Source organism: Pleurodeles waltl, chromosome 1_1 (genome assembly GCF_031143425.1).
Source record: "Pleurodeles waltl isolate 20211129_DDA chromosome 1_1, aPleWal1.hap1.20221129, whole genome shotgun sequence".
NCBI classification, from domain to species: Eukaryota; Metazoa; Chordata; class Amphibia; order Caudata; family Salamandridae; genus Pleurodeles; species Pleurodeles waltl.
In genome coordinates this window covers 364,194,308-364,219,678 of record NC_090436.1, presented here as the reverse complement: position 1 = coordinate 364,219,678, position 25,371 = coordinate 364,194,308, and the positions used below count along the sequence as shown (strand labels likewise).

Here is a 25,371-nt window from a genome sequence, read left to right as displayed (position 1 = left end):
CTGCGACATATCGGACCACATCTGACGGTCGTACCTTCCCAAGATTGCCAGGGAATTCTCTGCTCTGACTGTAGTGGTCGCCATCGTTGAAAACGTTTTGGCAATCAAATCTAACCGTTGTCCCTCCTTATCCGGGGGGGCAGTCAAAGATGAAGATGGATTTCTGGACCTTCGCTGAGCTGCCTGTGATATGACAGAATCCGGCTTAGGGTGACTAACCAAACATGCTGGAGAATTGTCTGGTGCTTTGTATTTCTTTTCAAGTCTTAGTAGCACTGCTGGTATAGAAGATGGAGTCTGCATGACTTTAAGCCCCTCTTCCCAAATGAAGTCAACAATGGGTATTGCTCTTACTGACTTCCTAGTATCCTCTTTGAAGTAATTTAGGAAACAGTCTCACTGCTTTGATGTTATTGGCAGTTGAAATCTTTTTGCAGCTCTTTCCATCACACTGTGAAAACCACCAATGTCCTGCGGTGAAGAGTCCACCGGCGGTGGCGTAGAAGGAGATGGTGTTTGGATCTGATATTCATCCCATTCTGGAATGAGCGAGTCAGTGTCCTGAATTTCACCTTCTTCCTGCTCATCCTCTGACGAAGGTTGATCAACATCCTGCCCAGATGAAGGACCTGGAATAGGTTCCGTAGAATCCGATGGCCGAACAGGAGTAGATGTCGGCGTATGTGGAGGTTGTACCGGGGTAGTGGAGCCAGGTGGAGGGAATCTAGAGTAATAGTCCAGCATCATCTGCTGAAGATTGGCTATCAAAGAAACAGGCATCTGGATCGTCTGCTCCTGTTGCTCTTGAGGTTGTATGTGACTCTGCTGACCTAAATAGAGCTGGTCACTTTCCTCTTCATCCTCCTCCTGACATTTAATACGTAGTTCTGAGGGGCTACGTGCCACCGGGAAAAAAACGTCATTTGAGTATATATTATCTTCCTCCTCTTCATCAGCAAACAGATGCTGTGGAGGTACTGGTACGACTTTACTAGGCGATGTATGAGATGGTAGCAGGTGAGTAGATTTACTCTTTATCCGCAGAATCCTCTGAGGTAAGTAAGGAGATGCTCCATAATGTTTGGATATAGACTCAGGAAATTGAGCCGTCAACGGAGTCGTCGTCGACGGTACGTTCTTCGATGGTGTTCTCGTCGACGGTGTAGGCGGAGCCGTCGTTAGCGGTGTCGTCATCGGAGGTGTCGCCTTTGAGGGCAAATTCGATTGCTGCGCCGTCGATGCTTCCGTCAGTGGGATCGTCGACGAAGAGCTCTGGAGCTTACCCGTTGATGAGTGCGTCGACGGTAGAGACCTCACCTTCTTTCCCGTCGACGGTCTCTTTGTGATCTTTAAGGTGTGAGCAGGTGAGGGACCGTATTTTAAGCTCACAGACGTTATAGTTGTAGATGATAGCGGAGATGAAGTAACAATCATTGGAGACGACGGAGCTGTAAATGTGGCCGTCGCCATTGTCGTCAATGAAGGGAGACCTGCGGTGCCGTCGACGGTGTGGACATCCTGGATGTCGACGGTGGTAGGGAACTTGAGGATCTTTTGAGCTTTTTTGAGGTGGTAGCAGGAGTAGATGGCGCAGAACGAACCTTACCAGCATGTTCCCTGGATGTTGATGGGTGTTCCTCAGGTCTATCTTTAAACGCATGCAGCTTCTTAGCTGACTTACTGCTCTTGGGGGAGAAGCTCTCCACAGACCTTTTCCTCTTCTTTGAGGCCACTGATGTATCTCTGTCCTCCTCCTCAGAGAAAGTTTCCCTGGATTTTCGCTTCTGAAGCCAAAGCAGGAGCCTGGCTTCTCTGTCTCTGAGAGTCTTATTAGGAAATGTCCTGCAGATCTTACAATCCTTGACCTTATGTTCTGGATGGAGACAGTATATGCAGTCCTTGTGAGGGTCCTCACAATGAAGCCTTAACTTTCCACAGGTACCACAAGGTCTAAACAAACTTTTCTTGCTGTAGATATGATGGAAGAAGTACTACAGCAAAGTTAAGAGTGAAAGCTGAAGTATATCTCTTGAAGAGAAAGTAAACTGAGCAGAGCTCAGGGAGACTCCCTTACACACGACGTGCAGTAGAAAATCTGAGAGACTGAGCCTCTGTGCTGAGGATTCTAAAGGGGTGGTCTAGCCTGATTGGCTGAATTTTGGGCTTTTTCTAATGAGGCTGATAGTTAGAAAAGTGAATGTATTTTTTGCTATTGACTACAATAAAAAAATAAAATAAAAAAAAGGGATTTTTAATCTATTTATTGCTTTCTATGTACTGTGGGACTCCAACTTCGACGACGGGGAATAATTCAAGCATGTGAATCTATGAAAGATAACCCAATACTGGAGAATATGTATTTTCGTGAATCGAGCTGCACTATTCTAATTTACCACTCGAAGAACTACTGACACTGACAGAACTGGAATAGACAACCTCCATAAGTACTGCCTAGAAGGAGCATTGGAGGCAACAATTTATCTAAAGGCAGCTGTGCCAATTACAGTGGACGAACTTAAGTCACCAAAGACACAGTACCAAAGCACCGGACTGGGTCCCTGGTGAACTTCGTGCTAATGAAGCACGTGCATTCTACATCAATACAACATAGCTTGTTATCATTTTGCAAGTTTAACGTTGCTGCAGCTGAGCCAGTTTCATCAGAAGCTCCTATCCCATTTTCTAATGTGAACCACAGTCTGCAAGCTCATAATAGGAACCCTGGCAGCCGCCTCAACCAAGTTTCAAAAAGATATTGCATTCTAGTTGTGCTTGTAGAGGGGACAGCAGGCCTCCCTACCTCTACAGTTCAGGGCCATTTACGTAATGCATGGAGGTCTGTGCCTGATGTAGTGCCTGCACAGCTTAGTAGTTGGGGTTCTCTGCACAGCTTGGTGAGTAACTGGTGGCTTCATTGGGATTGGCTTCTCTACTCAGATTTTGAGAATAATCTGAGGAAAACCTGAAACACCCCACACATAAGAAAGGAGAATGTCAAAGAGGTGCACAATGCAGATTCTCTTAATTACTTTCTATGTTCATTCGAAATGGTAACATCAGATTATGGCTAGATACATACAAAGCACTGAAAAACACTCTGAAACAGATGCTCTAGAACTATTTTAAGGCTGTTAATAAATAAAATGAATAATACTAAGGTGTGTGCAGTTGTGAAAACATACCTAGTTCTGCAGGTGAGCTTTTGGAAAAAAAATATATATAAGTGAAACAAAGGTTTTGTGAGTCTGTGATGCGGGTATATTGTAATTATATTTTAAGATGGTTTGATGGTAAAATGGTTTTTGTGCAAGCCGTCACTTCCTCAGGATCGTGGTGAGATCAGACATGCAGAAATACCTCATTCGTACGTCAGTGCATACCGTTGTTAAAGAATGAGTAATGGGAATCATCTCAAAATTGGAATACATATTATCATGGGTATTGTAACATAACAGATGCTGTGTTGCACCTTTACTGGCACATGTAGTGAGCTAAAATTCTAGACTGTTTGTCAGGTTATTTTATAAGCATGTCATAAGGCCTGGTCTTTAATAAATAAATAAAAACAGCTCATCTGCCCATGTGCCTGTTTGGGGACAGGGAAAAAGTCTGCTGTGCTGCAGTTTTTTTGGTGTGAAGTTGAAGGCCCATAAGACGTAGTACAAAAACAATCTAAGCATAGCCATCTCATCGGATCTGTCTGTACGAGAGTAAGAGCTGGACCCTAATGCAGGGACCAGCAGCCACCATGATGTGAGGATCTAATGTAATACTTACAAATCTGAACCAGTTATTTGGTCCTGGTATATAAATATGATATCAAATGCCATAGCTGCAGGAGGCCCAACTCCCAAAACTTGGAAAGGGGCCAAAATAATCCCCATTCATAAAAAGGGTGATGTGAATTCCCCTGCTAACTATAGACCAATTAGCCTTATTGACAATCTTCAAAAAATCTTTGCCAAGCAGCTTTTGGATAGGCTTTTGGACTGGGCACAAGACCATTAGGTGCTATCCTGACTTCAGGTGGGCTTTCAACCAAAAATTTGCACGGAGGATCAGGTCTTCAGGCTGACCCTCCTATATTGGAAATATGTAGTCCTGGCAAAGCAAAATTTATATGTTGTCTTTGTGGACCTTCGGTCGGCCTTTGATATGTCCCCAGAGAAAGGTTATGGGATGTTCTGCACAGAATAGGTACCCCTTTTAATATAATCTATCTACTACAACGATTGCATGAGAATACATATGCCCAGGTGATATGGGGTAGTCTGGGAGAGTTAACTGATCATATAGCCATCCAGCGGGGGGTTTGCAAAGGATGTGTTCTTGCACCAACTCTTTTTACTTTATTTATTAATGAGGTGGTGCGTGTTGTGTCCTCTTGTCAAAATGACGCTCCCTCCCTTAATGCGCAAAAAATTCCCATATTACTTTTCGCAGAAGATTCTCTTCTCATCTCTAAAACCCCAATGGGTATCCAGATCCTTGTTGATAGGTTTAATGCTTTCTGCGCAGACCATGGCCTGGAACTTAATGCCAATAAAACCAAACTGATGGTACGAAGTTCAGGACCATTTAGGAGATGTACCATTACTCTAGATGGGGCTCCCTTAAGTAAGATTTGTTCAATATATTATCTGGGAGTAAGAATCACAAACAACAAGCACTGGGAGGACCAGATTAGTAAAAGTGTATCACTTCTTCAGCACAGGTCAGGTACCATTCTGCGCTTTTATAACAGCACTGCCACAAAAGCTGTTTCTCCGTCTATTAAGATCTATTCGGCAAAAGCGCAGAGTGCTGCGGCCTATGGTGCCGAGGTGTGGGGCTCTTCTAATACCAACAAACTGTGGGCGAAACTTGCATGTCCACGTAGTACACCTCTGACTCCGGTCTTTTTGGATCTCAGGCTTAATCGCATCTCTGATGTGATAGCCCTGAGACCCTTACTTTTTTGGGTAAGGATTTGGACCACACCAGAGTTTACTGTCTATAGGGACTTCCTTCTTGATATTTTAAATAGATCCAATGCAGCCTCTATCCCCTGGCTCAGGTATGTGTCTAAATGGTTTCGTACCCTGGGACTTGGGAACTATTGGGAGAACCCTCAGAATCTGGGAAAGGCCCAGAAACAATCTCTGAAATCTGTCTATTGGTCATACGTTAGAAATAATTATTCCCTATGTATATCTTATGGATGACCGACCACGTAATTCCTTGATTTTAAACGGTATCCTCAGTTTGAATCTGATTTAGATTTCATTCCTGGCTTATTGGGTAAGAGCCTGTATGCTCGTTTTAGATTCGGGTGTCTACTGTTAATGTCCTTAACTGGTAGTTGGAGACCACTACCGACATCCGATTTATGTCCTGGCTGTAATCATGTTTCTGAATCTGTTGCACATTTTATGTTCTTTTGCCCAGCGTATGCTCTTTCCCGGCTTAAATGGATCCGTCCAGCTTGCCGGAATATGGGCATAAGACAATGCAGTGGCGCCCTTAGGATACTGAGGAGCGATACTTCACTTGCCTTAATCTGTGCGGTTAGCAAAGTTCCTTGTGGCCGCATGGCACACATGTACTGGTCTTTTAAAATTCTATTTTATTAGCGATTGATGTTTTTTAACCTTTCTTATCCATTTATTTATTATGTATGTAATTTTTGGATTGCTATGGTTTTATGCTTTGATGGTTACTTATGACCGAATACGGCTTGTGTTGACCTATAGGAATACTTACATGTCAATAAATAGCCATGATGTGTGTGCATGTATGGCACAGATTATACAGAACGTTAAGTGGGGGAATTAGGAGGAGAAGTGACGAGGGCTATTTCTGTTATTGTCAGAGTGGGTCAAAGAGAGTGGCAGATAATCAAATGATATAAAGCTTAAAAGACATAAGGGTAATAATGCTTCTTCACGTAAGGAATCTGTAAAAATCAGTGTTCGTAAGGCCATGCAGAGAGAAAAAAAAAAAGTCAGAAAACATGCACTGGCGGAGCCAAAAGTTCCCACCAATAAAGAGCTATTGGCTTTGCCAATGTGTTTTAGCTGTGTGGTACACCAACGTGGCTGCTGGTTCAGCATGGCTAAAAGTTAGTGGCTTACAGGAGAGTGTTGTGGAGTTGAGTGTCAGAGAGTAGAGAGTTGTGGAGTAACGACTTGTGGAGTGTCATGTAGTGCTGCGGAGTATTGTAGAGTAGAGTGTCGGAGAGAACGGTAGAGTGGCATTCAGTGGAGTGTCGCAGAGAAAGTAGAGTGGAATAGAGAGGAAGGGTAGAGTGTCGTAGAGTGGAGTAAAATGTAAAGTGGAGTGGGCGAGAGTGGCGTGGAGAGTAGTAAACTACAGTGTGTAGAGCAGAGTGGAGTGGCATAGAGTGAGTTGTGTTAAGTAGGGTATAGTGTTGTGGTGTAGGGTGTAGCTGATTGTCACAGAATGGGAGAGGAGTAGAGTGTCATAATCGAGTGGTGTAGAGTGTCATGGAGTGGCGTAGAGTGCCATTAAGTGGCGTGGAGTAAAATAGGCTGGCATGGAGTGGCATAGTGTGTTGTGGAGTGACGTATAGTGGCATACAGTGGAGTGGCATGAGGCAGTGGAGTAGGGTGGAAGGGAGTGAAGGGGCATAGTGTTTTAGTGTGGAGTGGTGTAGAGTGAAGTAGATTGTTGTACAGTGGGGTGGAATAGTGTCATGGAGGGAGTAGAGTGTCAGAGTGGAGGGGCATAGAGTAGAGGGGAGTAGAGTACAGTGTTGTGGAGTGACAGTGCTGGTGAGTGGAATGGTGCAGTGTTGTTGAGCAGAGTACATGAGAGAGGCGTAGTGGGGTAACGTGGCATAGAATGGCGTGGAGGTAGTTGCGTAGTGTTATAGAGTAGGGTGGCACACAGTGGAGTAAAGTAGTGTGAGGTGGCGAGAGTGTCAGAGAATGGAGTGGCACAGAGTATCATAGAGTGGAGTGAAAGAGTGTCATGGAGAGGCATAGTGCGCCATGTAGTGGTGTAGAGTGGATTAGAGTGGTGTGTCATGGAGTGGCATAGTGTGTTGTGGAGTAGTGTATCGCAGAGGGTTGTAGAATGGCACAGAATGGCGCAGAATTGAGTGACGTAAACTAGAGTCCTGAAGAGCAGAAGAGTGTCGTGGAGGGAGAGGGAGAGGAGAGGCGTAGAGAAGAGGGGCGTAGAGTGTCGTGGAGAGGCGTAGAGTGGGAGAGAGTAGACTGGAGTAGGGTGTCGTGGAGTGGTGTAGAGTAGCAGGTAGTGGTGCTGAGGGAGTTGTGTAGAGTGCAGTACAGTGTTGTATAGTGGAATGTCATGGAGAAGAGTGTCATGGAGTGGCACAGAGTGGTAAAGTAGAGTATAGTAGTGTGTCAGTAGAGTGGGAGTACAGTGGCATGCAGTGGCATAGAGTGTCAGAAAACGGAGTAGAGTGTTGTAGAGTGGCATACACTGGAGTGGAGTGGAGTGGTGCAGCATACAGTGGAGTAAGGCACCAGAGTGGAGTGGCGTAGAGGGGAGTACAGTGGCAGAGTGTCGTGCTACAGAGTGGAGGGGCAAATGGCAGAGTGGAGTGGCATATCACAGAGTGGCATAGAGTGGAGTGGGATGTTGTAGAGTAGAGTGGAGTGGCGTGTTGGAGAGCATAGTTGAGTGGCATGATGTAGACCAGGGTCATGTCAGGCGAATGTCAGAGTGGAGGGGCATAGCATGGAAGAGCGTAGAGGGGAGTTGCATGTCGCAGAGTATAGAGTGGCAAATCATTGAGTGGAGTGATGTGAAGTGGTGTGTCATAGAGTGGGTGACATGTCAGAGTGGGGTGACGTGGAGTATAGTAGAGTAGAATGGAGTGCCACAGAGTGGAGTGCCCTGTCAGAGAGGAGTGTCACAGAATTGAGTGGCATGTCGTAGAGTGTTGTAAAGTGGGGTGGCAGAGTGCGGGTTATGCATGTTGTGGTAGCACACGGCCATTACAGACAACACAGTTTCGAGTGCTCTGCTTTCAGTTTAAGAAGTAGTAAAAGAGTTGAAAACAAGGCAGACGGATAACCTGATTTTGAAGAACATCCACCAGGAAAGAGGAACCAGATGGAAGGAAACAAACTCACTAACACTGGCGCTAGACTTGCTGGGCATGAGCGGAAGCAGAAGCGGGACTTGGCTCAGCGAAGCCGAGCGCGGCACGGCACGACGGTTGGTAGCAAGCTGAATTGTAGTCAGGGAGAGGACGTTGCGAGGCCAAGAGGCCGGCGGTGAGGCGAAGTAGGCAGCGGGGCATTGAGGCTGAGCCTGGTGAGACTGCTGACTCTATTAACCCTCTTTTAACCCTCATCCTCCGTCCTAGTGCCTTGTGCCCCAGCCCCTACCGCAGCCCTAAGCTAAAAGCAAATAGCACAGGATCCTTAAATTCAGACTTTTTCTTTGTCTCTGGTCTTTGCCAGATTGGATTTAAGTGGCTCAAGTGGGCTCAAAGTGGACTCAAAGTGGACTCAAGTGGGCCCGGAGGCCCTAGCGAGCACGGATAATATTGTGCCTACCCTTCAGGGAGTAGAGTGGTGGCAGGCAGGCAGGCAGGCAGGCAGTAGGTGGGGGAGGCAAGGATAGGGATATCCCAACCCCCTTTGCCACTTCTGTTACCGCCAGTACTATATTGCGTACTGTGGCTTATGGTGGCGTACGCTGGGCAGCGTGGACATCGTGGTCAGCTTTGGCTGCTCAGTGGATCCGGGTGAGGAGTTTGTGAGGAGCACAGGCCCTCGCCCTTGACCTTAGTTGGAGAGTCCTGAGGAATTTTGGAGTGTAAAAGGAACCTAGTGCCAGTAGTAATTCGTTGTTAGCCCTTGGTGGTGGTGCGGAAACGGCTGGTATCAGGCCAGACCAGTGCGGGTTGCCCCCCTCCGGTGCTGGATCAAGAAGTGAAGGAACTCCTACAGTGAAGTCTCCGGCAGTGTACAGTGTTGCGATCTATTGTAGAAATGTATTGTGGAAATCCCCCTACTATTACGTCTTAGTATAATACTGGGTATATACCTGGTATACAGTATACAGTACAGAGTGCATAGTGCACAGGATGCCAGTAACCAAAGCTAGAGTATGTGGCATTAAAAAGGGTCCTAAGATAAGTTTGAAACCAAGGGAGACTTTGGGGGCACATCAGCTCTCAGGGGTATCGCATGGAAATCATGAAGAAGGAAATGGTGAAAATATACTCCAGTTGTTGGACCAGGACGACACACATAGAGACAATGGTGACAGTGACGCAAAACCCTCAGGGACCCCCTTGGGGGCTTCAATTAGAGAGTTTGTTTGGAAATATTTTAAAAAGACTCATAGCATGTCACAGGCGTCAGAGGGTAATATCATGTTTGATTCTAATCAGAGTGAAATAGGTCGACCCATGAGGAACAACTCTCAAGCCTCAGATTCATTGCAGATAGATAACTTGTTTTTAGGGGAGGGGATTGAGTTAGTGGGTGGGCGTAAGGCCTCACTGGCACCTAGGCAATCCTAATCCCCATGCCCCCCACCACAAGCTATGGGTAGTATAAGATCAGAAGTGGGTTTCCCGCCCAGCCCTGGCTCTGTGAGAATGGAATGGAGGGAGGGTTTTGTAGGAGGTCTGGGGGGGCCTGTCAGAGAAGAGAGTGGAATAGGCGCTCTACTACCATCTTCCCCCCTGGGTAGGCAGTCTGCATTTGTGTTTGATACTACTGCGGTACCCGCTGAGTCACTATTAGATGTAATGTTCCTAATGCAAAAGACCCTGCAAGCAATTTTAGAAGTACTAACGGCAAATAATAGTTTGGGAAAAGTACATAAAAATCAATTACAAGGAATTACTGAAGAGCTGAAATGCATTAGTAGCAGTATGCCAGCTCTAGTGCAGCCTATATTGGAAAAAAGGGACCAAGAAACAGATACCCTCAGCAGCCCCCAAACAAAATAAAGATGGAGGGGTTGCAAACATTAAATAAACCATCAGTATATGTTTCTAAACAACCAATGTTAGTGATGAAGAGGAATCGTAGATGGGGGATAAAGGGCTACGGTTTGCTTAGTCTCCCCTACCAACCGAAATATAGAAAGCAAAGTAAGCAAAGTAACGTTGGGAGTAAAACATCAGAAGGGGGAGTGGGAAAGATAGCGCAGGCAGCTCAGGACAATATTTTAAAGATAGGCCATGACCGAGGGTGGGAAGCAATAACCGGAGAGCAAGGGGCTTGGTCGCAAAAGGTATCTAGTATACCCCATAGAGAAGTCAGTAAGCGAGGGAATAGAAAGAAGGGCAGGCATGAAGGGGAAGTGGAAACGGAAGTAGTAGAAGAAATAGAAGAAAGAGGAGAAACTAATGGTTTGGAGGCAGAGAATAATAGTAAGAGATCGGTGAGAAGTAGGGGTGGCAGAGAATTAGAAAATCCAACTTACCCAACGAAGAGCGGGGTTTCATTCTCCCCTAATGACCATGAGAATAAGAAGGAGCGAGAAAGCCCTAGTGGGAGTAAAGGCAGGTGGATCTATTTTGAGCCTTGGGGAAGAGAGATTGGGAGGAAACGGCAAAGGAAGTTAAAACCCTTGAATCGCACCCGCCTTTTAGAAGTTATGGCCTTGTGCCCAAGCTTATGTGAGATTGAGTCAGATGATATAAAGCAAATAGGATTCATATTAAGCCCGGTGGGGGAAGAGGTGACTAAAGCACTCTTTTATTCTGACTGCATTAGACGATTAGTACTACAAGCAGAGGTGGAGCTAATGAAGGAGGGTATAAGATTAGTGCAGGGAAATGTGACAGAGGATGAGTCACAAGATAGGCGAGCCCTCAGGTGCCATGCAGGTTTATTCCCAAACCAAGTGCAGTCTAATCTGTCATATAAAAAAAAATTTGCAGAAGGTGTGTGGATGGAAACAATGGTAGTTTAAGTGTAACCGTAGCCACTGAGTATAACGACTCACAGGGGAGGAATGATCTTGAGTCCATTGTAAACCCCCTGTGACAAGTATAGTAGGGGAGAACTGAGTGAGGTGGACTAGGAATTAAGCCCCGCGCACAGCCATTTGGTTTTATCCTGGAACTTGGGAGGATACAATAAACACTTAAAACAAGAACGGTTTAAAGGAGAGTTTGAAGAGTATGATGTAATGTGTTTCCAGGAAACTTGGCTGTGCGACGAACCCGAACCAGTAGATGGTTTTATAAGGCTTTTCAGAGGAACAACACGGCAAGGGTTAGGACGTCCATCAGGGGGCCTATTAATGTTAGCCTCTACAAGAATAGGGAACAAGATCACAGAAATAAAAAACAAATGTCGCTGGCTATTGGCATGCCAGGAAGATCTCTACAATGAAATTGGAGGTGTTAAACAGGTTCTGATAATCAATGTTTATATACAACCGGGGAATATGTCTGATTATAATACCCAGCGGGGTCTCTTTGAGGAAGATGTGGAACTTCTATGTACTGGTAAAGCAGGATACTTGATTTTAATGCTGGGAGATTTTAATCAAACTTAACCCTAACAGTAGTGACAATCTATATAAGGGGCTATTGGAAGCTGCACAAATCCCTAGTAGCATGTTTCCCAATGTAGAAAGTTCTTCCCATGACTTGTCCTTAGTAAGAACTTTAGGATCTCTAGGCATGTTTTGTCTAAATGGGCGTATGAAGATGGATCGTCCAGCAAAAAAGACTTTTTGAATAGGCAAGCAGGAATGCCCTATTGATTATGCTTTTGTAAACACCTGGTTCTTTGAAGAAGTGCTAGACTTTGAAGTTAAGCATATAGAGGGCAGTGATCACTGGCCACTCCGTTTAGCAATACGATCAGCTGGTAAAACCCAAAAAGAAAGAGAAAAGGCATTGATAGTGTTAGTTGAGTACCCCGTAGGATAACGACTAGACTTACAGAAAGTAGTCTTGAAGTACTTAATAATCTGATAGTAAACTATCTAATCCTTAGTATGGAAGAAGATCTAGAAGATATATTCAAAGGCTACAATAAGGGCATTGCGTTAATGGTTAACTGCCTAAAAACTAAATTAAAGAATATCGCAAGAGGGAAAGTTAAAGGGTGAACCATCTAAGACAAATAATAGCAAAACATGGTTTAATTGGGAATGTAGGCGGAAAAAGCAAGTGATGCGAAAATTAGAAAAGGAATATAAGCTAAGACCCTCCGTTGATACGGAAGAGATGCTCCGTCAAGCAAAACAGGGCTATAAAATATTGATAAGACAGAAGAAACAAGAATATGCCAATAAAAAAAGGGATACAATGATTGAGGTGATAAGAACACGGGATATTAGGGGCTTTTGGCAGCTGGTAAGGGAGGGAAAAAAGGTAGGAACCATGCGGTGTCTGGTTGAAGAAGACGACTGGTATAAATATTTGTCCTCAATATATAAAGGTACTGATGATGAAGAAGGATATGGTATCATTAGGAAGCTTGGCAAGAACATGAGATTAGCTTTCTCCCCACAAAAAAATAAACTATTGCAGCATTAAAATTAACTAAAGCGGCAGGCCCAGACAATCTCCCAGCAATAACAAAAAAGAATGTGGATTGGTGGACTAAATTTTTCCATACTACGTTTTGTAAAATATTGGATCATGGCTGTTTCCCAGAGAATTGGAAGGGTGCCATGATCAGACCAATTCACAAAAAAGGGGATCCAACTCAACCAAAAAATTAATCGGCTGATAAGCCTATTAGATGTAGGTGAAAATGTATTTACAAAGCTATTGCTGGGGTTCATCAAAGAATGGGCAGATGATAATGCTTTGATACCAGTAGAACAAGGTGGCTTTAAAGAAGGGCACTCGACAATCGACCACTGCTTTAGTCTGTGGGCATTAGCAAAAAAAACAGTGAAAATGCGAGGCAGCCTATTTTGCTGCTTCGTTGATTTTTGTGCCGCATTTGACTTGGTAGAAAGGAAATTACTATGGGATATGCTAAAACAGTTAGGGATTGGTTTGGATTTATTATCACTCCTTCAGGGTCTACATTCACAAAAGTGGGCCCAAGTAATTTTAGATATGAGCAGCTCACTTTCAAAAAGGATCCCCATAAAGAATGGCCTTCACCAAAGTTGCGTGTTGGCCCCAATATTATTCTCATTATTTCTGTCAGACCTGCCAGGGTTGTTACGGGAGACCAAAGGCTTAAGCCCAAAAATGGATGGTGTACATGTTTCCTGTTTATTATATGCTAACGATCTAGTGAGAAGGGATATGATGGAGTTAGGGCTACAAAGGAAATTGGAGGCGTTTTACTCCTATTGTCAAAAGAAAAAAATGGTAGTAAATATGGAGAAAACGAAAATAATGTCTATGGGGAAAGAGAAAAGTGCATTTACCTACCATTTAGGAGGAGAAAAAATAAAGGTAAAAGAATATAAATACTTAGGCATATGGTTTGACTGACACTTGAGATGGAAAGTCCATACCGAAGCTGTAAAAAATAAAGCTCTATCATCAGTTTGGGGATTAAAACAATTCGATAATAAATATAGGGGTCCTTCCTTCCAGCCGGTTATTTCTGCCTTTAATGCTATGGTACGTCGCCCAGTTCCAATATGGAGTGAAAGTTCTAAACATTTTTGGGAAATTAAACTGGGAGACAGAAGAAAGCATTTGCGTTAAGCGTATGCTCTCACTGCCCCCTTCAAGTATGCTACAAGCTATAAGAGCAGAATGTCAACTGATGGCATGGACTTACCTGGGACTACAAGCTACAACCCGAACACTGAAGTTCTGGTTAAGTATAAGAGGTGAAGGGAACTGTAACATCGCGAGATTGTGTAAAAAAGAAATAACAACCAGCGAGTTACATTGGGCGCTACAAATGAGAGGACTGTTAGAAAAGATTTGTGTCCTCTTAGGCTTACCTGGCAACCAGTGGTGTGGTGCACAAATTCCGAAATCTAATCTACGAATAGTGAAGGAAAGAGCAAGAGAACTAGACCTGAAGTACTTAGAGAGCAAAATATCAACTCAGGCTATTGTTGTCGGATGGAGGAATCCGGAAAACGTTCCCTATATAGAGGCTCGACCTAACCCAAGATTAAGAAACTCAGTGTTACAGTTCCGAATTGGGCTGAATCCAGGCTATAGAGACCCAAAGGTAAAAGCATTCCTTAAGGATGCCCAGGGTCTATGTACATGTGGCGTACAACTGAAATATACTATGCAACACCTACTTTTGGATTGTTACTGGTTTTTAGAAGTGCGTAATACGTTTTTAAAACCAATTTTTAAGGAATATAATATTATAAATCAGGACCAAGCGTTTAGGTTACTCATTGATATGAGATTTTTAAATGTAACCTGTGCATTGGGCCTGTTTTTAAATAGCCTAAGAGGTGTTTTAACTGGAATTATAGGCTTCAGTATGATGTAGGAAGTAAACAGGAATGAAGAGTTTTAAATACTATAACTGGTTGATGGTATTTTAGAAAATTGTGCCAAGTTATAACGAGGCAAGAATTTAAATGTAGAGTACTTTATATCAGAAATTGCACTTTATGAGATTCTAAGGATTTTAATTCGGAAATTGCACTTTAGGAGATTGTAAGGACCTGAGTCTAATCAGAATTGTATGTGAGATAAATCCAGTTGGCACTATGCACTTTATGAAACTGTAAGAATTTGAACTTTGTAGGAAGTAAAGAGGAATGAAGAGTTTTTTTTTACTATAATTCACTATTTTAGAATTATATTGGACAATGGTATTTTAGAAAATTTTGCCTCGCCTTATTGAAATACGATAAAATGCGGTGCATTTCATATCGGAAACTGCACTTATGAGATTGAAAGGACTTGAGTCTAATCAGAATTGTATATGGGATAATCTGGTTGGCACACTGCACTTTATAAAATTATAAGAACCTGAACCTTAAATTAATGATCTACGTAAGTAGAGCTGGTTATTAAGACTTAGAATGATTTAAGAATTTTGTATGTGAATGTAGTATGTAATAGAAAAATGTGTACATGTTATTGTTTTTATACTTCTAATGGCTATGCCAAATAAAATAATTTGTGAATTGATTGAATTGAATTAAAGTGCTCAACTGAAATGGCCACTACATTTGCAGAGACATACAGTTTTACTGGTAAAAGCATACTGCACACAAATGATTATGTGTGGCAATGTCATCACCTAGTGTACTGATTTGTTTTGAGCGTATTACAATATTTGTTTCCACCACACTCCAGAATTACAAAAAAATATGCTTCATTTGCGCTTTCCTAATTCTGCTATAATCTGCACAGTGCACAGTTCACTGACATACATTTAAATTTTGTGTACCAGAAAAAAACATTTACTTTCACAGCAAGATTGTCACATAAATCCTCTAATTTTGATGTCAAACAAGGTAATATAAACAAACAGCCTGACAGTTGACCCCTGTCTTGGATTGCATAGCACAGTGACAAAAAAAGGACAAGATTTAAAGGCCTGTTAAGGGAAAGCAAGAACTAGTGGAAGAATACAGTAAAGAAACTGTGCTCCATGGGAAGACAAACTCATGCTGGACAGACTAAAACACATAAATCCAGCAAATAGAAAGCAAGCAAATATTAGTTACAAAAAACAAAAACCCAATGTTAAGCAATGGATGGAATGCATGCCCAGGGAAGTTTTCAGAATGCCCCCAAGATGTAGTTAGCAAACCAGACAGTTGAGCTGTCTGGTGGGGTTTCACCTGAAAAGGTCTTAGTAAACAATGTCTGGGGAACAGAACAAAGCAAGAACAACAGAAATAAAAAATAAGTGCCTGAGTCACTAGTTTCTTACTTAACACATGTGATTCAGACAACTTGTAGCTCAGAACATACTTTTTCTAGCATAAACGTTCCACCTAAACTAGCTCACACTTAACTCACTACAGGCATGATCAGCATGTTTTGCACACTAATTGGTTTTTAATTTCTGTAGCCACGATTTGCTAGCGTACCTTTACTTGTTGATCCCTTTTTAGTACTGGGGTATTCAGTGCTTAATGTGTAAAAAAAATAAGTGCCAGACCCCTCATCAGGAGGTCACCTCAGCTTGCACTGCCCACTGCCTTTGCCAGCATTGCCAGTGACAGCACATACACAACCTTCACACTGCCACAAGTGTGACTATTCAGACTGTTCAAGGCCCCCAAAGCTATCCAAATGGCTCGGTGGTCGGTATTAACTGTTTTTAATGTATGTTGAGTTAATTAACAACCGTGGTTCTGCTCCTCTTTAAATTACAAAAACAGAGCCACCATGTGGCAGCTGTCGTAAGTACCGGTGTTGGCAATTAAGTGCCGGTGCAGAGCACCGGAGACTACAGACTCAAATTAAGCACAGTACTGAGGGTCATGCAGGGCTTTTTTTTTTTTTTACTCCCACAAAGCAATGATGGGTGCATAGGCATCCCTGATACCCTATAGAACACAGCTACTTACTAATTTTAACTATATTTTGTTTCCTTTTAAAACAAACCTCTCTTCTGTTCTCACTTGCCTTCAAAGAGCACTTTAGCTGATTTCTTGAGCAAAACAAATGGCATAGGTCTTCGTCATTGCTTTGCTTGTGTACATGCTCACAAGCTAATGATAGCTACTCTGAACCTCTTGGAGCTTATCTGTACTATCCCATGTGAGGTAACTACAGGCTGTTCCATTCTGTCCCTATTTTAACATGCCTACAAGAACACTGTAAGCTTATCCTTTATCTCTGCGAGTGGAGCTGTTACTGTGCCCTTAACCTCAAGTCTCATTTCAACGTGACTCAGATGGGAAGATGGGCCATGCGCCGCCCCTATCAACACACCACACAGAAACAATACTGGTAGCTTACCTGAAACTTGAAGAACTTCCTGAAGTACATCTTCTCATTAGTCTGCGTGGTGTAGCTTACAGCACACACTAAGCTGAAACACATATTTCAGACATTCCAGGTTAATTTTCAAACATTTTTATTCAAGCAGTACTATTTATATATGCATGCACACATTTTAGTGATTAATCTGTCAATATTACAGCACTAAAATCACCTCAGAGTGATCCGGAGAAAGGCCCTGGCACCCTTCACTGGTCTCTGAATTAACGCACAATATCATCGTCATCAGATATTGGGATTATGTTTTTTTCAGAATTGGAACTGCTTGGATCAGAACATAAACAATCTATTTGCTCGTGTGACAAATGTGAAGCCATGAGACTACTTTTCAAAAATTGTGTCCACTAATGAGATGTTGCATAGTTCTACATGACAAATTATAACGGAAACATTTCAGTGAGGATTCATAGTAGGTCTTACTATTGGTGCCAGGAGAATCTGAAACCGGGAAGACGTTGTTTGTACAATTTTACGGATACACACACCATATACACGAATGGATTCATTGCACGCACCTACTGTAATTCTGCCTCAAGCCAGACGGAGCATGTAATCGAGGGTTCCAACATTTAACCCTAGCTGCGTTGAGGCCAAATTGTTTTTAAAGCCTCATAAACTGAAACCTTTTCGATATTGCACGTTTTTTGTCTATGTCTTTGGTGTGGTGGCTCAAGCATTGTCTGATATACAAGGGAGGCCCAGACGGCGTCGCTTCTTCATTTCATGTAATGATTTTGTGTGACATCTCTGGTAAGATTTTTTTCAAGATGGGTATTATTTCACCTAATAAACCAACCGGGCATGATTGCAACATACTATTTCTAATTCAGGCAGCATTTATGTTTTTTAATGAGGAGTTTATGCGTTATGCTTCATTCAGTCATACTGGCCATGGGCCTGCTGGAAGATACTTATGCCCCTTCAAGAACCTCAAGTCTACAATTCATAGATTGGAAGGCTGACCCAGTAGGCTAATGTGAACACCCTGGGAAGACTTTTGTGGTGCAGCTGTTTTTAAACGTGTATTTTATGTTACAAACGGCACAGACATTGTTGCACGCTCAGCCCTTACCAAGTGCCACGCAGCTAAGGTTATTCTAACATCTGATATTTTCACGCAGCAATACCTTGAGGACCGGAGATTGTCACGCAATCAGCGAGTTTGGTCTGCAAGGGCCTCGCGGTCTGCTGAACAGCTAACTTCCTGAAGTTGTACTCTGAAATGTTTGTGTGACAGTGCTTAGCATCTTTCCCCTGGGTATTAGAGGTCATCTCGACAGGTTACTGTGTAAACTGAGGCAGCAGCATCCTGCCCGACAGCAGTCCATTCGCCCACCCCATTGGAGCCTCCCTGCTGGTGCACTGACTGGGTAGGCTTAAGTAAACACTCCGCAGCGTGCTAGCTAGACCACAGCAGTGGGTCATTTAACACGGCAGCATTGAGGGAGAACTCTAGGACTTCGGGACAAGTTGTACAGACAGCCAGAGGGCGCACCCTCTCACAAATCGACAATCAATGAAAATAGCTCCCAGAGCTACCCGACCCCCATTCTTCATTCTTCAGACTGAGGGCCCATAACAAGCATTGGCATGGCGAATAGGTCTACGTTTAGCCAGAGCTTTTGACTTTGCCAATGTCTTTAATCTGTGCTGCAGAGCACTGTTGCTACTGTGCAGCATGTTGAAAAGTTACAATAAAAAAAGTGATATAAGCACTTTTGTTATCTTATGTAGAACAAAGAAGCCATTATTTACAACTGAACAACCCTATTAAAAGAAGAATTAACATACAAAAATGTATTCTAGTTTTTTGGTCTTTTCAGTTCTGACAATTTCCTCCTGCCTGTTCTAATGCTTGTTTGTTATAGGTTTTTGTTTGTTTGTTATGGGGAGGTGGGTGGGACATAAACAACGGGAGGGTAGAGTTGGGAAATAGTACCTGAGTTACAACACCAGTGGAGGGAGACTAGGGGAGAAACAACAGATGCCAGATTCCGAAGGCAGACGGAGGTGGTGCTGAGTGATGGTGAGGTGGTGGTGGTGTGGAGGTAATGCTCAGGTGATGCTGAATGATACCACGTGGTGCTGGGTGATGCTGAGGTGGTGGTGTGCTGGTGCGGAGGTGATGCTCAGGTGATACTGAATGATACCCACGTGGTGCTGAGGTGGTGGTTGTCTGGTGTGGAGGTGATGCTGTGTGATACTGAGGTGGTGCTGAGTCATGCTGAGGTGGTGGTGCTACACTGGTGCTCAGGTGGTGCTGAGTGATGCTAAGTTGGTGCTGTGCTCAGGTGATGCTGAGGTGGTGCTGCCCTGAGGCTGAAGTGGTTATGCATTGGTGCTGAATTGCTGAGGTAGGGCTCTGCTGGTAGTGGTGCACTGATGCAGAGGTGATGCACTGGTGCTGAGGTGGTGCTGCGCTGGTAATGTGTTGGTGCTGCGCTGGTGATGAGCTGGTGCACTGATGAGGAGGTGGTACTGTGCTGATGCTGAGATGGATCTGTACTGGTGCTGAGGTGCTGCTCTGGTGGAGCTCAGGTGATGCTGAGATGGTGCCGAGTCATGCTGAGATGGTGCAGAGTCATGCTGAGATGGTGCAGAGTCATGCTGAGATGGTGCAGAGTCATGCTAAGGTAGTGGTGCTGCGCTAGTGCTCAGGTGGTGCTGAGTGATACTGAGTTGGTGCTGTGGATTTGGGACTGGCAAGCAGCACCTGCAGAGCAGTGGTGCGGGTGGGCAAGCAGTGTTGTGGGAGATGGAGATGTGTAGAGAAGTCCCACTGGGCCAGGACCTACATACAACCGAGCTCCAAGGGAGCGACGGAAAGAAAAAAAATAGTTCCATAAAAACAACTGATAAAGACAAAAGCGTAAAAATATGGGAAGTTAGTCGCTGCTTCGTGGGAGGATACCAGTGACAACAAGGTGGGACGAAGAAGGATTTACCACTTGCGAGGAAGACTTTTTGAAGGACAATCAAACTGAGGAATAAAAAGCCAATGGTATGCGCTGCCTAGGCTCGACCTAAACAGGATCCACAGCATGTAAATCATTGCACCACCGGATAAACAGTCCCTAACTGATTTTTTGTGACACACTCAACAAATTGGCCATGTATTAGCCAATATTAGAAGAAATTACATTTTGGCCATGGAATAGCCGATGCTAGCAGAAATTACATTTTTAAATATTGCTTCAGAATATAACGCTGCTGATCACTTTTCTTTTTCTAGTTACATCACATTTTCTACACAAGAAGGACTAAACACCATCGGAGTTGACTTTATTTTATTTGCTCACATTCTGCCGTTTTAAGTTTCCAAAATACCATCCTTTCAGGTCATTCAGCTCAAGATGTGCATGGCTGCTCACTGGGCCTCAGGGCTCTGTACTGCAACACGATGAAACGCAGGTTTCACAAAGTGGCAGGACCGGCGCTGGTTATCGTACACTGTGGGGTCATTGCACACTGGCGCAAACAGGAATAATGAATTATGGATAATGTGACTGGTTTTGCATTTACCTACGAAGGCTTTCCCTAGACTGATCCAAATATAAGTCTACGTGTTGAACATTAGTCAAAGAATTCTGTTAATTACAACCCTTTTTAAAAAAATAGTAAAGTATTCAAAAGTGCAGAGGAAAATTATTTTCTAGAAAACAGACAATACATAGTGTATTTCGCATAACTACAGTATATTCCAGTGAATGTTTGTTAAAGCAGGCTCACCCCAGTGTGAGCGCGTTGATGATCCATGTGGCATTTCTAGTAACAGGAAATGAACTTTCTAATAAATTGAAAATATTATTAGGACAACCTTTACCAACTATAAACAATTTGTAGCAAGGTGTAAACTGCTTCTGCTGCCTCACTTTTTCCTGAAATGAAGCAGACTAGTCGATAGAGACCTTTTAATAAAACCCTGAGCGCAGCGACTTTCCAGCAGCATTGCGCCCGGCAATGGCATGGTCTGTGGGTGAAGATAGCCCTTCCTCTGGTACTGGATGCATCGATCCTAAAATCCCCATCCCGTCGTGCATCGCTTCCACACCAGCTGAGGGCGAGAAGTTGCAAGAGTGGCGTGGCTACCTCATTTGCCGACACTGGCACCAGTGCTCTATTTTTTCTATTTTTTTAATATGGTTCCTGTGCCTATCTGCCTGTGCGGGGCAATTACTACAAACGCACAGCGGAACTGGCTGCACCCTTTAGTTGCAAATCGCACGTGCAACGGTGCAACGGGAAACGTGTTTGCTTAGTGTGCCACGCCAATTATACCCAGGCCCCACTGCGACAGTTTAACAAATAGCTAGTGAATATATGGTTGTGATTGGGTGCGGTAAACACACTGGAGAGTGTGAGCCCCTGTGGGGCTGGAAGAGTGTACAACCTGGTAAGAGCGAGCCCCTCTGGGTCTGGAAGAAGAGGAGAAGCTTACCAGAGTGAGCACGGAATCAACCTGCATCTGAAGGAGCTTTTGGAGTCAGTTTGTTGTGGCGAATGTGAGAGCATGAGTGCTTTGTTTGCCCTCAAACCCTGTCCATATTATTCTGCCAGCAATGTTGGAAAGGACCCATTGGCACAATGAATGGGTTCTTCTCAGATGCAAAGTTTTATATACAAAGATAGGTTAACAAATGATGCACTCGGACAGGGCATCTCGTCTTCAATGTAAATTCAACGCATTATTACTAACATGAAGGACCAAAATTACCACCAGCTAGCCCATCTTTCGGTCACAGCACTGGCAAAGTGAAGTCAGGGATTTTTCAGATAGCTGTGTTACCAGAAGGCCCCACGTAAACAAAGACCAATGCTTCTGGAAAAACTCTGAAACATCTTCCAGCCCACATAAGGACATCAGTTGATTAATGAATGCAAACAGCTATGCACATACTTCCTGAAAACCAGACATATGTTATTATCAGTTTTCAGTTTTATAGCAAGACGGGAGGCTTCCTTCTCTTCAGTGCGAATAAAGTGCATGGAAAAAAACTGCACATGCCACAAACAGCAGTGCCCCCGTCCCTCATTACGCCCCGCTAGCCTCCTCATCTATGAAGGACCCGACGCTGCCTCTGCTCCTTGTGCCGAGACGGGAAAGAAAGGCAAAAAGAATAGATGATGGATGGAATGCTGAACAATGCAAACATTCATCCCCAGTCACAAAGATCTGGGTTTAATCTATCGTTTTATTGCCCACCACGTCACCCCAGTTTGGACCCAGCCATATGCAAATCAGTTTTGACCCTGTTCCCCATGGAAACAGTTCAGCCGAATTGCCAAGCCAGGTCCTCCCTGGACCGGAATAAAGCATCCTGGGACTAGTTTCGGGGTATCACCCCTCCTCGGCCAGGCTAGCTTGAATCCTTTGGTGCAGTCAGTACGGGACCCACGTCTGGGCATACCCTTCCCACTTAGAGCAGCAAAAGCAAAAACAACAGATGCTGAATGCCCTAAGTGGGAAGTGTCTCACATTGTGGGGCAGAGGCTACAGTTCTGATAACAGCAGCATAACCGTCCAACTCTTGCCTTCCCATTAAATAATGCTACAGCAAAGCAATAGCCATCATCTTGCAATGCATTTCAAGTAGTAAGCTATACACGTCCCGACTGGCACATAAGCCCACTGTAAGAAACTGGGTTATTAGCTGAGAGGTGATAAGTACCCACCTCAAGTAATAATCACAGTCCTTGTCGAGGTGAACCACTAATGACACTAATTTAACCTGAGCTCAACTCCCTGGTAGCTATGGCACAGAGCAGGCACATTTAACTTAGAGGCAATGTGTGAAGTATTTATACAGTACTAAAACAGTAAAACAGTCTAAATGTAAAACAATAAAAATCACAAAACCAATTAGAAAAAATAGAGTAAAATTTAATAACCAAAATCCCATAAGGGGAACCGGTCTAAGTTTTAACTAGAGACCACATCAAAAGGCACAAAGTGTTAATAATAGTCAATAGTCACAGTAGATTAGGACCTAGGAGCAACTTGATGCTGAGTGTGATTGAGCACTGGCCGGACACTGAAGAAGAGAACACTTCTTAAGCCCCTTGGACCTTAGGGGAGACACTTAGAGACTCACTGGGTGGAAGGCAGAGTCCAGTGGCCACTAATCAGCTGGGCAGCTGCAGGAAAGGTTTCTGAGCGTGAACAGGAGGTGAGCCACATGACAATTGGAGTCCACTTCTTTGTCCTGGGTACAAGAGACAGAAGTTACAGTCTACTAGGCTCTTAGATCTCAGACAGCAGGTTAAGTCCTCTTCTGATTTTCCATATGTTCAGCAATGTTCTGGAGTGGGTGCCTAGAGGTGCCACATTTATGTCCAACAGAAGGTAGTGGGTGGAAATGACCCCTAAGGATACAAAACCTTAATGTCAAAGAGGATACTCAGATTCCCAACCTGGTGGCCACTATAACCAGTCCTAAAGCAGCTCTTCCTTCTACTGCAGTTGGCGCCTGGCTTATTAAAAGGATAAAAGCGGAGGCATGCCCAGGTGTGAGATGCATCTGTTTGTCACAGGGGAGGCCCTTTTGAGTGCATTAAGGGTCTTGCCATAGCCCAAGGCCATCCTTGCCCGGGGGCAGCAACACCTCCCCACACACAAGGCCCTTTGTCCCTGTCCTGGGAGCACAGTTTATACCTCACCATAGAGGAGCCATCAATCTGCCGGGAGACAATTGACTACTTACAGAAAGGCCTCCGGATCCTTCAGGCAAGTAAATTATAACTTTTAGAAACTACTGTTTATGTAATAGTCAGACAAAATGTAACTTTACAATTAAATGTAACTATTAAAAAAGCCCTTGAAATATTTATTTAGCTGATATCAATCCGAAAATAGCATTATAAGGTGTTATAACAAAATCCAACATTTCCCTATTGAAGCAGCTAGTCTTGCTACAGTGAAATAAACTTTTATGCTTTTTCATTGTAAGGACATGAGGAATATACAATTTCTGCTTGTCCTAATTTTCATATACATATGGGCAATATGGCCTTCCCTAGGGATGGCTTATTAAAATTTAAAAGTAAGGCTTAGGCCTGTCAAAAGGGTTTATTTCAACAGGTTGAATTAGAAGTTTACAGCTGCAAAGCCAGGTCACAGTGGTAGGCCTGGAGATGTTCTTTACTTTGTAGCTCTTTGAGCCACTTCTAGACCCTCACTTTACAAATAATGGATTTATTTAGCAAACATCTCATTAAATAGATGTAACTGCTTTGTTGCACTCGCAATAGTGTCAGTCAACGTGACACAAGTGAGAAACTTAAAAGTCACATACTAGCACTAAAAACAAACAAGGCACATTGGAGCAATCCAAAAACCTGGCAGCTATGCATGTGAAGTTCTTAAATGCAGAGGACAAGATTTTTACATCCTTCGCATTCTCTCTGCAGTGCGGACGACATGAACAGATCATGCTCTACAAATGTGCTAAAACGTCTTTTGGTGCTTGCACCAGAAAGATTTTCCATTTTTGTTATAATCTCCGGTTACATCCCAAGACTATTATTTACTAACACTGTGAAAAGCAGGGAGCACGGCGCTCTGATGTCACACAGTAAGAACGTGAAATCACACAATGCCATTAGGCACTGGCTGCTCATTTATAACAGCGCTTCTCCCTAATGGACCCGTTCAGGAAGTCCATCCCCAAACAGGGCTCTACCCATTAAACAAATAGAGGAGGACCCCTCCCAGGCATGGGAAAGTGCTCACCTAGTTAAAAAAAATCTAGTCTTTCTGTGGGGAATTTACCCCCAATCTACCCCTAAGACAGGCAAAAAAAAAAAAAAACAACCAGGGACTTGTTTTGTTCCAAAAATAGGGCGAGGGAGACTGGTCGCCCTGGCACTGGCCCATTCATCTGCCCTTTAAAAGCCTTTCTGCCTCCTTGGGTGCCAATTGGGACAGGCGGAACAAAGCCCACTAGATACTAAGGATTTTGTTGTTAAAAATAGGGTGGTGACAGCCTGCCATAGCATTAGGCTGTGCTACCAACTCTAATGGCTGCAGTAAGAGTTCTGCTCCCCACGGAAAAAAAATGGGATTCACCTCCAAATATGCTCTCTCTGGGAAAGGGGTGCAGTATGCCATCTAGATATCAGGGATAATGTAGGATCCCTAGGATCAGTATCTAGGCATGTCCTCACTACCTAAGAGTTGCAACAGTCTTTTTTCTATCCAGGGGGCAGATTGGTGGGCTTACCCTCAAATCTGTTATCCCCAGGGTAGGGGACAGAAAGCCTAAGTACCACCAGAGATTAAGTTTAAAAAATGAAAGAATGGGTGGGGCGGACTGTCCTGGAATTGGGTGGCACCCCCCCCGTAGCCTCAACAGTCTTTCTAGCCTGGTAGAAGGGACTAAGTGGGAGATTTGCCCCTAATACACCTGATGGCGGTGGATAGACAGCAAGCCCAATGCATACCAGGTACCCAGGGTATCCAGGGCAATTTGGCTTTTGTTGATCCCAGCACAGTTTATTCC

General features: G+C 43.8%; 1 protein-coding gene across 3 annotated transcripts in view; it reads right to left on the bottom strand.

Annotated features, from left to right (window-relative positions):
* The window catches only part of TRAPPC13 (trafficking protein particle complex subunit 13), a 321,232-nt gene that overhangs the window by 121,374 nt on the left and 174,487 nt on the right, over window positions 1-25,371 (bottom strand). For all 3 annotated transcript variants that reach the window (XM_069222813.1, XM_069222798.1, XM_069222805.1), the window contains one exon: window positions 16,832-16,904. In XM_069222813.1, the coding sequence (XP_069078914.1) occupies window positions 16,832-16,904 (73 nt within the window). The remainder of the gene's footprint in view (window positions 1-16,831; window positions 16,905-25,371) is intronic.